The 12,648-nt window shown below is 43.9% G+C and overlaps 1 protein-coding gene across 4 annotated transcripts in view; it reads left to right on the top strand.

The window, feature by feature from the left end:
* PRKAG2 (protein kinase AMP-activated non-catalytic subunit gamma 2) overlaps window positions 1-12,648 on the top strand; it is a 221,023-nt gene that overhangs the window by 93,021 nt on the left and 115,354 nt on the right. Inside the window, exon 1 of one of the 4 annotated variants that reach the window (XM_086741806.1) lies at window positions 12,340-12,457. The exons of the other annotated variants lie outside the window; for them this stretch is intronic. Coding sequence (XP_086597932.1) covers window positions 12,352-12,457 — 106 coding nt within the window. The 5' untranslated portion in view covers window positions 12,340-12,351. Of the gene's footprint in view, window positions 1-12,339; window positions 12,458-12,648 lie in introns of those variants that run through there. 4 annotated transcript variants of the gene reach the window in all.

Here is a 12,648-nt window from a genome sequence, read left to right as displayed (position 1 = left end):
TGCTGCCTTCTGCTTTGGAGGTCACGGGGAGACGGCTGAGTGAACCTCGGCAGCGGCAAATGCAAAGCGTAAAATATCGTCATTGGGCCGCGGTGAAGAAGGAGCCAAGTCTTAATCGCATAAACAGATTCTCATATACTTCCCCCGTGCTATTTTATAAAGTGTTTATATAACTGAAAAGATTAACCTTGGAGAAAGAAGGCCAGAAAAATATTTTTACGGCTTTTTATTTATGACTTTACTACGTTGAGGAATTAGTTTGCATTTTACAAAGCCAAGAAGTGGAGGAGGGGAGATGGAGAGGGATCTGAATAAGGAAAGAGATTTGCATGCCTCTCAGAATATTAAAGAAAAACTAAAATCCCACGGAGTTAAGGCTGTCAAATACAGACACGCAGGCAAATCCTAGACTGGAGTGGGACTCCGTATCCAGGCAATGTCAACATTTTTTGTTAAGCTACTGCCAGCGCCGCTGACAGCTTTTGCTGCTTTATGGTCACATTAAAAAAAAAAAAAAAGCCTGATATCACTGAAATTCTCAGAAATTAATTTCTTATCTGTCCAACACATGCAAGGCTTGGCAACATGTGGCACATGGACATCTTGCAAAAATTCAGAGGGAAAAAAATCCTTTGATGAGTTAGTGGCTAGGAAGATGCGTGGTTCCTTATTTCTCTGTAAACGTGGCACTTTGTTTCCCCAAAGTTTCTTATCCTCTCCCTTGAACACAGATACTGTGCATTAGGAAGTGTATTGCGTTTGATTACGCAATTTATAAGCAACTTCTGCCACTGTACTATAGGTTGCAGGGGTTGCCCAGGCCTTTGCTGGGCTAAGAAAGCCTCCACCTCTTCTTTCCTCGTTCTTTTTGCATGGTGCAAAAGCCAAGTGGCCAAATGAGGTTAGGAACTTCATTGATATGCTGATTATGTTAATACAGGAAGGGAAGAAGCCCGTGCATTTGCAGTCTTACAGGGGTAACGTGGGACTGATGGGCACAGAATATACGCGGCCTGATGGGCTCAGCGCTGCGGGGCTCTAGGGACCATGCTGCCGGGTGGGTAGAGAACAACGCTGCTTTGCTGTGTCCACTTCCTGAAACACAAATATTTTTGTGCTGAAAGTGTTAATGCAGTGAACATGAACTTTTCCTTGGAGCTGAGAAGTTAAAGGTGTGTTGAGGAGCCAGCCTCATTCTTCACCGTGGACCACTGCATGGAGCACTGAGTGCTCCTCAGGCACAGCGGCACGTTTTGTGTCTCTAAGAGTTTGAATTTTGGAGCAGGTGACTGTAAACAGGGAGTGGTGAAGGGTGCAGGGGGAATTTGAAGGGACTGGTTTAGGCTGGTGATGCTGAGGGCTATGACTCAAAATGAAGACCAGCAGGACCTTCCTTGTCAGTCCTGTGCTTGACACAGCAGCTCACATTATGTCTTTTAACATGTTGTACAGGAAACAAAACACTCAGAAATTAATATAAAGGCTTCTTGAGAAGCTCAGTTTTGCTGGCAATGAGCCTGGTTTTTGGTACTGAGGCCAGTGGGAGCTTGGTCTCCTGAGCCAAGGGCTGATGCTCTCTGCCCTGTGCTTGCATTGCCCTGCTCCGAGTGATTCCTGAAGATATGAGGATTTTGCTGTTTGCCTTTGAACACACCGGCTTGTAATGGATGTAGGCAGCAAATAAACAGGGAGGAAAGCCAGAAACCTGTGGGCACCCTAAATATGTACTTTATCTGCTGTAGATCTTTGTTTTCTTCAAGATTTTTAATTATCTTTCTGGTTAATAAGGGTAGAAAAGGGATTGGTCTAAGCATGATACTCTCGCAATGCAGTAACACAGCTTCTGAGGACAGCTTTTCATCTGAAGCTCTCACAGAGATGATGTGAGTTATCCCTGGTTGTGCAGTGGCCCGGTAGCAGAGCTGAGAATAAAACCAAAGTCTCTAAACTCTTTACTCAGCCCCATTTCAGTGTTCCTTCCTTCCCTCCTCTGCCCTGTTGGTATTTTATTATGACTGGAAACAACCTACCTGGTTTACAGGAATATGTAGCTTGGAGCAATAATTTCTATTTGTGTCTATTAGCACAGAGTTTTAATATTTTTTTCTCCAGTGACACACTTGTAAATAAGATGACTGTCAGACTTGCCAGGCTTTATTGCTAGCTGCCAAGGTGATGAGGGAGTATTTTTTTCCCATAAATATGTGTTATATAATAATAACAAAAGCATTCAATCTGTAACACTGGTTGGTTTTTACAGGCTGTTTTTGGCAACCTCGGCTCCGAGAGCCAGAATTGCACCAGGCTGCGTTATGGAAAGCACACAGAGCTGTGTTAGAAACGTGCCCCTGAAAACACAAGACAACTGAGTGAAGAACTAAGGACGCAGGATGCTTTTGGGGCAGACCAAGAAATTCAGGAGGTGGGCTTTGTGCTGCCTAATATATCCAGAGCTCTGTAACCATAACACTGAGTTTCTGCTTTGATTCTTGATGTGGCATTTAAACTGATTAATGATGTTGGAGTTACTTGGTAGAGTGCTTTCTACTTTAAGCACTGAAGCCACTGCAAGGTGCTGACTTTTGACAAGATGGCACTGTACAACAAGTTCTGGTCATCCGTGATACTAGTTTAGATCATTTTCAAATGACTTTACAAGGTGCCAATAGTAGTGTGAGTTGTCCAGTGCATTGCTAAGTCACCACTAAAAGACATTTCATGGTTCCAGAAATCTCTCCTAAATTTGAGGCTTGATATGTTTTGATGCAGTGAACAGGGAAGGATGCTGACTGGAAATTAAGTGTTTGCAAATTAAGGCATCCTAAACCCTAAATAACAGAGGAATTGTTGTGCAAGGAGTTACTGTGATGCTGCCCCTTCCCCACTCTGTCTCTGGCTTTCAGGCAGTCACCCCAAGGACACAGTTGACAGCCTTTTCAGTCTCTTTCTTTGTCAGTAACTGTTGTGAAAAGGTTTTAGACTGTTTTTTTTTTTCTCCTGCCAGCTATTGTGTGTGCAGACTGGCAGGGTTGGCTTTACCAGGAATATTCTCTTACTGCTTTGTAGCTCCCAGGTTTCCAACCCTTCTGTCGTCTAGGCATGAAGACTCAAAAAGCTTTCTCTAGTTCACATCTGCACTGGTCCTAGCCAACCCACTGAGATTTTTCACACAGTCCTAAATATAACAACTCTGAACTTCACCAAATTGCAAGTTTTACCAAGTGTTTTCACTTGCATGGTGAATGAACAGGGAACTTTTTACCACCCAGGCTGTCCCACACTGTGCCTTGACTCACTCCCATCATAGGCTTGTGGCTCAGGTTGCAGCAGCTTCCCAGCTGGATGCAGTGGATGTGTCTGATGCTTTTTTCCAAGTTATTGGTCTGTCAGTCACACAAATTGGTAGAATCATCAAGAAATGGGAAATATTGGGGCTTGGATGGTTTCTAGCTCGTTGTAGACAGTAAAACAGTGCCAGCTTTCCCTTACATGTCCACTATCTCGGTCTTTGTCCCATCTGTCCCCTGGCAGATTGCTGAAGTACCTCTGTTACCATTTCAGTAAGCTGCAGAGTATCTTTCTCACTGTGTTTCACCTCTCTTAAAAAGTCAGTAAAGTCTCTTTTGCTAACAAAATTGCTGTGTTTAATCTGGATAGAAAAAAATCTCAACACCCTACCTCCCCCCAAAAAAAACAACCTGGAAAGAGAAAACAGAAAGATTTGGAATTATTTCTCTTCCAGACATCGTGTATGTGATAACGAATGTTTCCTCCTCTATCCTCCCATCTGCTCTGGCAGATCTCCCATAATCTAGGCAACTAATTCTAGTAATCTCTTTGGCGCTGGGGCATGTGAGACAACCACCTCACACATATCGTGGTTTAACGCAGTGTGAATGATACGTCATGTTCTTGCAAAGGAAGGAGCAGAGCCATCGAGTCCAACAGATGTCCGTCTTGTTCTGTTCCTTGCCGGCCTCGTGCCAGCCTCCTGCACGGGGACTTTTGGAAACTTGCTTTTCCCTGTGCATAGACACTACAAACCATGGTGGTTACCTCTTGTCTGCTGAAGATAAAAAAGTGCTGTATGACATCTAGCTGATGGCGGTGGTTGCCGAGATGTTTATCTTGGGAAGTCAGCAAGGCAGTTTGCCAGTTGTTCAATCATTATGACATTAAAGTATGCAATGTGCTTGGGTTTATTCCTTTACTTACAACTAATGATGCTTCAGAATCATTAATTCTTTGGAAGAGTAAGGGTAGAAAATCAAGATAGATCTTGGGGTTTTGTTTGTGCAAGTCTTTTTTTTTTTAAATCCCTTGTATTGTTTCTTAACCACCAGATGAAGATCTACTGTATTTGTTAGGGGTGGCTTGAACAAATAGATGGAGGGAGCTGGATGCAGTGCAAAGAGGCAGCGCAGGGCGTTGGATTTCAGTGCAGTCCATGTCTGCGGATGGTGGATTCCTCCCTTTCTATTATAATCCCCTTGCTGGAGCAATCCCACTTGTAATGACAATGCAGTGTTGAGTGATCCTTTAGGAATTTCCCCTCTTGGCATTACGCCTGTGTTTAGTTCATCGGACTGGGATCTAGTCCTCTGCGATGTCCTTAGCTATTAGAATCATAAAATCACAGAATCATAGAATGGTTTGGGTTGGAAAGGATCTTTAAAGGCTATTTAGTCCAACCCCCCTGCAAGGAGCAGGGACATCTCCAACCAGATCAGGTTGCTCAGAGCCCCATCCAGCCTGGCCTTGAATGTTTCCAGGGATGGGGCATCCACCACCTCTCTGGGAAACCTGTGCCAGTGTTCTACCACCCTCAGTGTAAAAAATATCTTCCTTATGTCCAGTCTGAATCTACCTCCCTCTATTTTAAAACTATTACCCCTCCTTCTTCCACAACAGGCCCTGTTGAAGAGTTTCTCCCTGTCTTTCCTATCAGCCCCCTTGAGGTACTCGAAGGCCGCTCTAAGGTCTCCTCGAAGCCTCCTCTTCTTCAGGCTGAACAGCCCCAGTTCTCTCAGCCTGTCCTCACAGGAGAGGTGCTCCAGCCCTCTGACCATCTTCATGGCCCTCGTCTGGACTCACTTCATGTGAACATACTGTTGGTGGCTGTATAATGAGTAGCTAAAGCCCTTCCTGTGGATACCCTGGCTGGTCATGGGGATTTGGTGAGCTTTGAGTTTGACTTCAGTGAGCAATTCAGCTGACCGCTGGTCTAACGCTAATGAGGCCCTTCTTTCACTGTCACAAAATGACGTTTTCAATAGTTCATGGAAAAAGTCCATTCTGTGTAAATACTTGCAGTAGATACCCCTGTAGGTAACCTGAACATAGGTTCAACCTCAGGCTCTCCTGCACCATCACAGCAGCTAAGAGCAGAAGAGGCACGAGCAAACTCCCTCACCCTTGAGCCTTAGCAGACTTGAGTCTAAGAGTTCACAGGTCCTCTGGAAGTTGCTGCTCACTTGCGGCTGAACCCAAGCAGCTCCCTCTTTTATCACTGAAGAACAGGAGCATCATCAGTGAATGGCGGGAGCCAGGAATGAGAAAGGCTTCTCAAGCGTTAGCTAAGCATTTAGCTTTTCAAGGTGTGGTTCAATTTTCTTTTCAGTCAGCCTTTCTGCATTGTCTCACATGTTTAACGGGACACTGCTGACCACTGTCTCTAATTTTATGTGTAGAATGTATGTAGCACATATGTCTTTACAGTATTCACTGTGGCAGAGGAATGGGTCATTTGTGGGATGCCTGGCAACCCCAAAATTGCCCTCTTGGCATTTTTTATCATTAGGGAACACTTAAGATCATTTTCAACCAAAAATAGCAGATAATAATAATAATACTAAGCCAGGAGAAGGGTCTCTTTGTCATCTTATTTTGTGCATAATTTCTTGGCTTTAGCTGTCAGACACATGTTAATTGTGGGGAGCAGAGGGATACAGAACTTGTAATTACTTTGAAATCTCATCATCCCATCTAGATTTTCGGTTGAAGGCATTGCTTCCAATGTGCTTGTTTGTCACTAAAGTTATATTTTGTGATAACCGTGCCAGCATGAATGTTAAAACCGCAGTACATCTGTGTGAGCTGTTTTACTGCTAATGCTCCTACTCGCTTCTGAATTGCAAATGTAGTGGCTATGGCTGTGCAACACAGGGATGCTGGCTGGGTTTGGTAGGGCTGACATCTGAGGACAGCTGAGGATTGCTGCAAACCGTTGCTAATTCAGTGGGTTTTCTCTCCAAACAGATCTCCTGAGGCAGAACCAGTGGAGGACTGTATTTCTTTGGAGTCAGGGTGCTCTGAATTTTAGTCTCTTGTATCTCAGGGTGTTCAGTATGGGATAGTGGTGTCCTGAATTTCACTCTCCAGGTACTGGCCATCTCTAATGTATTAATTTCTTGGAGTAATTTATGGCTTTATTCATTTGCTGTCATTCATTTTGTGAGCCATTCAGTGCTGGTTGAAAGACTTTAATTTAAATGGAAGGAGATATTTCGTTCAACCCTACAATGCCCATTACAACTTTAATGTCACTTAATCTGTTCCAATCCTGCGTGAGAAGTGAGGAAGCAGGAAAGGAAGGAGAACAAGAAGAGGACAAAAAAGAGTTTAGTGATATTCCCATGAATCCTATGTTCTTCTCAAGGTTCTATGGAAGGATATGTTTGAAAGACTTGATAGAAGCAAGAAGAAAAAGAAGCAAGAAGAGATGAGAAAAGCACTAGTGGAAAAATACTTCTAAGGAACTTTATTGCCTCTATTATTCTTGGTAAAAATTACTGCTGAGATGTTTTCCTTTAGCTGAGAACTTATTAAATTTTAGGAGTTGTGTTGTCACACCAGACATCTTGTACTTCCTACGTCAAATACTGTTTTGCTGTTTTGAGCACAGCCAGATTGTGGCGTATATGAGAACGGCTCCATTTTTCACATTACAAATTGAAATTGCTAAAGAAGTGAGTGCTGGAAACATATGCACCACGGTTTATTAGTAGGATGTGGGGAAATGATAAAATTATCATTTGGATAGGATCATAGTCATCTGTGCCAGTTTATCGGTCTTTTGGGGTAGGGGCTCGGAGCCTGAAACACAGTGTTTTTCTTACTTATGCCAACGCGACCATTGCCTTTACTCCTATTCCTGCTGGTTCATATTATAAGCTCTGGAAAGGTAGGGTAGAAAAACATCACAAAGACGCCAGGATGTAATTTATAAGTAATTTACCAAGAGTTCTGGAGAATCTAGTGTGCACCTTTGAGATCGCTAAAAAGAAGTGAAATTAAACTTTCAGATTTTTTGAAACCAATTTAGTGCCAGCCTGACAGTTTCAGAGATTGAAGTCTTTCTTAATGCACAGTGAAAGCAGCAAGAAGTAGTATAAAAAACAGGGGATAAAGACAAAAACTCGTTACGGTGAAACACTTGGTTATGATTATGGGAAGTAATTGAGCCCAGCTTGGAGTCATAAACTTGCAATTCTTTTATGGGGTGTGAGCTGGACTTGGACCAGACGGAGAAAGTGATAGCTTGGATTTCACTTTGAACACGCAGGCTGCGTGCTCTGTTCAACCAGCCTGCAAATGGTGTTCAGGCAAAACAGGCTTCTGTTATTGCACATGGCATCGCTTGTAGTCTTGAGTGGGGTTTTTTCAGAGCAAAGATCTCTTTTACATATTTATTTGCATGTTATTTTGAAATATTTTCCAGGTTTGCTATTTAGATGAAATATAGTTGCAGTTCAAGCCAGCCTGGTGTTGTGAGGCCTGTAAGCATGTCCCAGCACCACTGACAGTGTTAGAAAATGTTTAATTTTGTGAACATCCATCTGTAGAACTGAGAAGAGAAATTTAGAAAAATTCTGATTTCTGATTTCTGATGTAGAAAAATTCAGAGAAAAAGGCAGAGAAATGTGATCCATGCTGAAATGCAAACATGATTCGTGCCTTACCCTTCTAAGGTAACTAAACTTTACTTCTTTGAGTAATGGCAAAAAAAAAAGAGGGAATTTTAAACAAGGAAATTTCTCAGCAATGAGGAAAGGGAAATATTTGGTTTTGCTGATTTGCAGTCTGAAGCCAGTTGAAGCATTAATTGTCACAAAGGGGATACATATGCTTTTTAGCCTTCCTGTTTTGTGCTAAATAAGCTCTTAAATTTGAAGGAGGAAAGTATTGTTTTTTCCATTTTCACACTAGAATAAAACCTGATGGGACTAACTGGTTCCTGTTGCCTGCCCCGCACCTGCTGCATTTCTACATCAGGTTAAATCTCCTATTAAAAAAGCAAGTGATGAAATGGTTCAAAATGGCGGTGTTTAAAGTATTTTCACCACGGTGCAGGATTTACACCTCTGCGAGACAGATGAATCGGTTTGTGTTCCGAAGCTCTGACAGCTGGGTCAGATACCCTGTGATGGCTGCGCTCGGTTGGTGCCGTGGCATTTTCCATGTTTCCTACCTGGAGACCAAATCTGAACACTCAACCCCGAATTCTAGCTCATGGAATGAATCTTCACATTGCATCCAGAGAAAGGAAGATTTTTTTTTATGTTTCTGCCTGAAGAGTCACATTAAATCACTAAGGGAGGTACAAAAGGTTCTTTTGTCCTGCAGAACTGAAAAGCAAGAACCATCAGGAAGAGGGAGCCCAGCCACAGATGGGCTTTTTTTGGACTGGACTGCAGACGACTCCTGCTGTGAGACTTATGTGGACCTGTGAATTAGTGAAAAAAAAACAGTAGAAGGAGGTTTATCTTTTCTACTTTCTGTGCTCCAGCCTTCCTTTAAAAAAAACCCCAATGAACAGGTGTTTTAAGGGGATGGAGGGCTGGGATGAGCAGGGGAGGACATTGCTGGGTGGGTTTGACACACAAGCAACTGATGGGATGAAGGCAAGAATCAGTGTAAGGGAGAGCTCCAGGAGATGTGGGGCCTTTTTTAGCTCTAGAGCCTTTTTTTAGGCTCTGTTTTGGACTGGACACTAGGTCATTGAAGTAAAACTGTCAGAGAAACAGGTGATTTGGGGCAAGGATGGTGGGGCTGGAGGCAAGTTGGCGAGTTGTCAGCATAGAGACTGCTCTAAGGCCATGAAACGGCTTGAGCGGCGGGACTAGGGGAGGATTTCACACACATGCATGAGTGTTTGTTTGCTCTTTGCTCCCAAATAATTTTATTAAGCTGTCCAGTACTTGGTACCTCTCAGAGCAAGCCTGGGTATGGTTTTGGGAAGGGGATGGAGTTATGCTTGTGCCGCTCAAGAAACATGATATGCTAGAACTAAGTTGGGAATCTTTAAAGTAGCTTGACAAGAGTCCATTTCATGGTTGTTTGGAAGGGATTTGTGTTTTTAATCTCCAGAACATAGATGGCCCCAAAGGAACTCTGAAGCCCAGCTTTTTATTATTAGTTTTATAAGATCCTTCCACTGGAATCATTAAAAAGATGTAGTATGTGGTGTAAATGTGCTAGTATCTGTTAGACCATTAGCTGTGGGAGACAAAATTATCATACTCAAAGCACTTAGTGCTTTTTTTTAACAAATCATTGTGAAAGTCAGTTGTTAAACAGCCTTGTTTCGTTTTCTGGTAGCTGTGCAAAACATTAGGGTCTTGCTGCTTTCCTTAATAAAGGGAAATGAGCCCTCCTGGTGTGATGGCCCTGCTTGAAAAGGTCATAAGCTACTATTTATCCTTGACCTCTATCAAAAAGAGGGCTGCTTCCATGCTGAAGGAATACAAATTCTTACCTCATTAAAAAGGGATTTGAATTTTTTGGCTTCTGATGACATTAAGTCATTCTCAGCAGTCCTTTGGCCACTGAAGAATGAGGAATGCTTTTCTAAGGAGGAGAAACTTGACGTCTAGATTGCATGGGTGTTGTAGGCAGCACTTCTTGTGTCTTTGGCCAAGCAAAGGCTGGAAAGGGAACCGGATAGCTGTCTTCAAATATGTCAAGGGCTGCTCCGGAGCAGAAGGGAACAATATGCTCTCCATGTGCGTGGCAAATAAGACAAGAAGCAGTAGGCTTAAACTGCAGCAAGGTCAGTTTTGCTACTGGGGAACTGTTTTTCAAATGGAAGGACTGTGCAGGTTATGGGTCTCATGGAAGTAAGCTGAGAGCTGGCCCATGACACATGCTTATGGGGAGAGCCAGAGCTTGTCCCACTACGGCTACTGTCTCAGTCGCAATGACTTGAGCATGGCAGAATGGAGGGAAGGGACAGTGAAGAACAGGCTTGCAGAGGTAAATGTGGTGGTCACACAAGGCCGGATGGGGTGTGAGAAGCGTGACACTTCCTTCAACTACGTTAAAACAAATATTTAAGTAGCACTGACACTTTCCCCTACCAATCTCTAAATGTTCCTCTTGCTCCTCCTGCTTCTCCTCTGCGTTGGGTGAACATTGAGCCTCAAGGGAGGGCCTGGAGAAGGGGCTCTCTAAAAGCACTGTGCTGACAGGCTATTTTATGCAAAAGATTGTTATTTGGTGAAAAACACTGGGATCTGCATTTGCAGAGCTGAAACAAAGCCACAAATGTGAGGGTAAAAGAAAGCAGGAGGGCAAGTCAGGAGGGCAAAGGCTGGGAACAGCCTTTCATTAATTATTGTGGTTCCCCACTTGAATATCAGTGAAAGCTTTGTCTGGAAGGTAATTAAGCGTCTTGTTAGTAGTTTGATTGTTTTAGTTTCTAGGTGCAAGAACAAAGGTGTCCTCTGTACTGTCTTCTTTCACGTTCTCCATAGGGTAGACTGAGGGAAGTCACTGGTAGCTGAGGATAGCAGAGGAACCTGCTGTCATCTCTGCACCTTCTCTTAGGGTCTCTGAAGTCCTGGGACATCCTTGCATTAATGTCTTGGAGACAGCCATCTTTCTGAAAGACCAGAGCTTGTAAGAAATCTGTGTTGCTAAAAGTCTTTTCTGCAGTATTCACAGCTGTTTTTTCTTTTCCTTTCTCATGATATTAAGTCCCAGGAGCAATCATGGGCACAAAGAAAAAGGCATGCTTCTTTGTAGAGGAAAAAGGTGGTATGACCTTTAATTCCTCCTGGGAATTAAAAAGATAAGGCTCTCATTACTCATAAAGGGTTTGATTTTTGGAAGTTCTGAGCCTCAAGTTCCAGTGAGGTTCAGAGGAAAGGCTGGTGCTCTGTGACTTTTTAAAAAAAAGCTTTTGATTTAACAGAACATTTACTGTAATCTTAGGAAGATTGGCTGTGGTAGTTCGACCATGCCATGGTTTGTGCTTGCTCCCCTTTCCAGCTACTCAAGATTGAGCCCACGCTGCTCAACCCTTTCCTGAAATAAACAGCTCTAAATGTACAGGCTTGGAGCCTAACATAATACACCCCGGCCGGTGGGGATGAGCAACAGCCCCGTGAATGTTTACCTCATTGAAAAGACCATGAGATGGATTTCAATTGTGTTACAAACAGCTGTCCCGGGCGCCTTTTGCTTTGCAGCTAGCAAATTTGAATGGAGCCATCTATGCAGAGCATATAAATGGGCATAGCATGAGGAGGGCACGTCATTAGAGAAAGTCCAGCTCATCTCTCCGGCTATGGTTTCCAGAAAGTATCAGTCTTCTTTTTATGAATTGGAAGAAGCTCATTCCCATTAATCCATTAGTCATTAGTCGCGGGGGGCTGGGCATTTCGGAGCTCGTCAATAGGCAGCTGGACTATGCTGTCGCTGCAACAGTGCACATGAATCAAAATAGTTGGGTGATGTCATGTCACGGTGCGAGTGTGCCCAGGACGCTCGCTGCCAGGAATTGTCTGTCCAGGGGTGGTTTCCTTTTACAGCCTGTTTAAAGAGTCATCATGCTGAGCTGCACATGACAATTCCCTTCAAGAGGGCTTGTGGCTCCTTTGCATAGTTAGTATTTTTTAAACGAGGGAGCTTATCAGCCGGTTCCTGACCTTTTCCGCATGAGCTGATCCGCTGGGAAACATTGCTTCGGTCTCCGAGGCTTCTGACGGATGACGGATAAGAGCTCCACGGCTGCAAGCTGGGCAGACTTTGAACGTCTCCCCGTGCCCACAGATACTTGCAGGCGAGTTACTGTACGCTGGAATTAACACTGGAAGCGCCTGGCGTGCGAAGTTTGGCAGCCTGCTGCGGAGCGGCTCTCCACGAAGACCACAACCAAGTACCTCACAGCTGAACCGCCAGCAAGCTGGACTTTTTTTGCAGCCACATCGTATTTCTGGAGCTTTATTTTCTTGCACCTGGGAGGCTGGTGTAAGCAACACCTTTCCTTGCCCCTTGTGGTGCCTTTGGATCGCATCTGAGATTTTTTTCTTCAGTCCTGGGCATGACCGACAGCTGCCGCGCGAGCGCATGTTGCAGCTCATGAAGCGCTTTGGTAGCTTTAGAGGGAGCAAGAAGAGAAAGGAGCAGTGCAAAAGCTCGGAGAGGCGCCACTCCGATCCTCATGGCCTGTTCGGTAGGGACCATCTATGTTACCCATCCGAAAAGGAGGGACATTGGTCTTGGGAGAGGGCAGTGAGTGGGGGATAACGAATAATTGAGCGACAATATTGTGCTTCCCAATTTCCTTGATTGAATCTGCAGTTGTTGTGTGGAGGTTATTTCTGTGTGGGTTTGCACCAGAGATGAACATCTGAGCTGACACCT

This window comes from Chlamydotis macqueenii, chromosome 2 (assembly GCF_036417535.1).
Source record: "Chlamydotis macqueenii isolate bChlMac1 chromosome 2, bChlMac1.mat, whole genome shotgun sequence".
Classification (NCBI taxonomy): Eukaryota; Metazoa; Chordata; class Aves; order Otidiformes; family Otididae; genus Chlamydotis; species Chlamydotis macqueenii.
The sequence above is the reverse complement of the archived record's forward strand: the minus strand, read 5'-3'. Positions and strand labels throughout refer to the sequence as shown.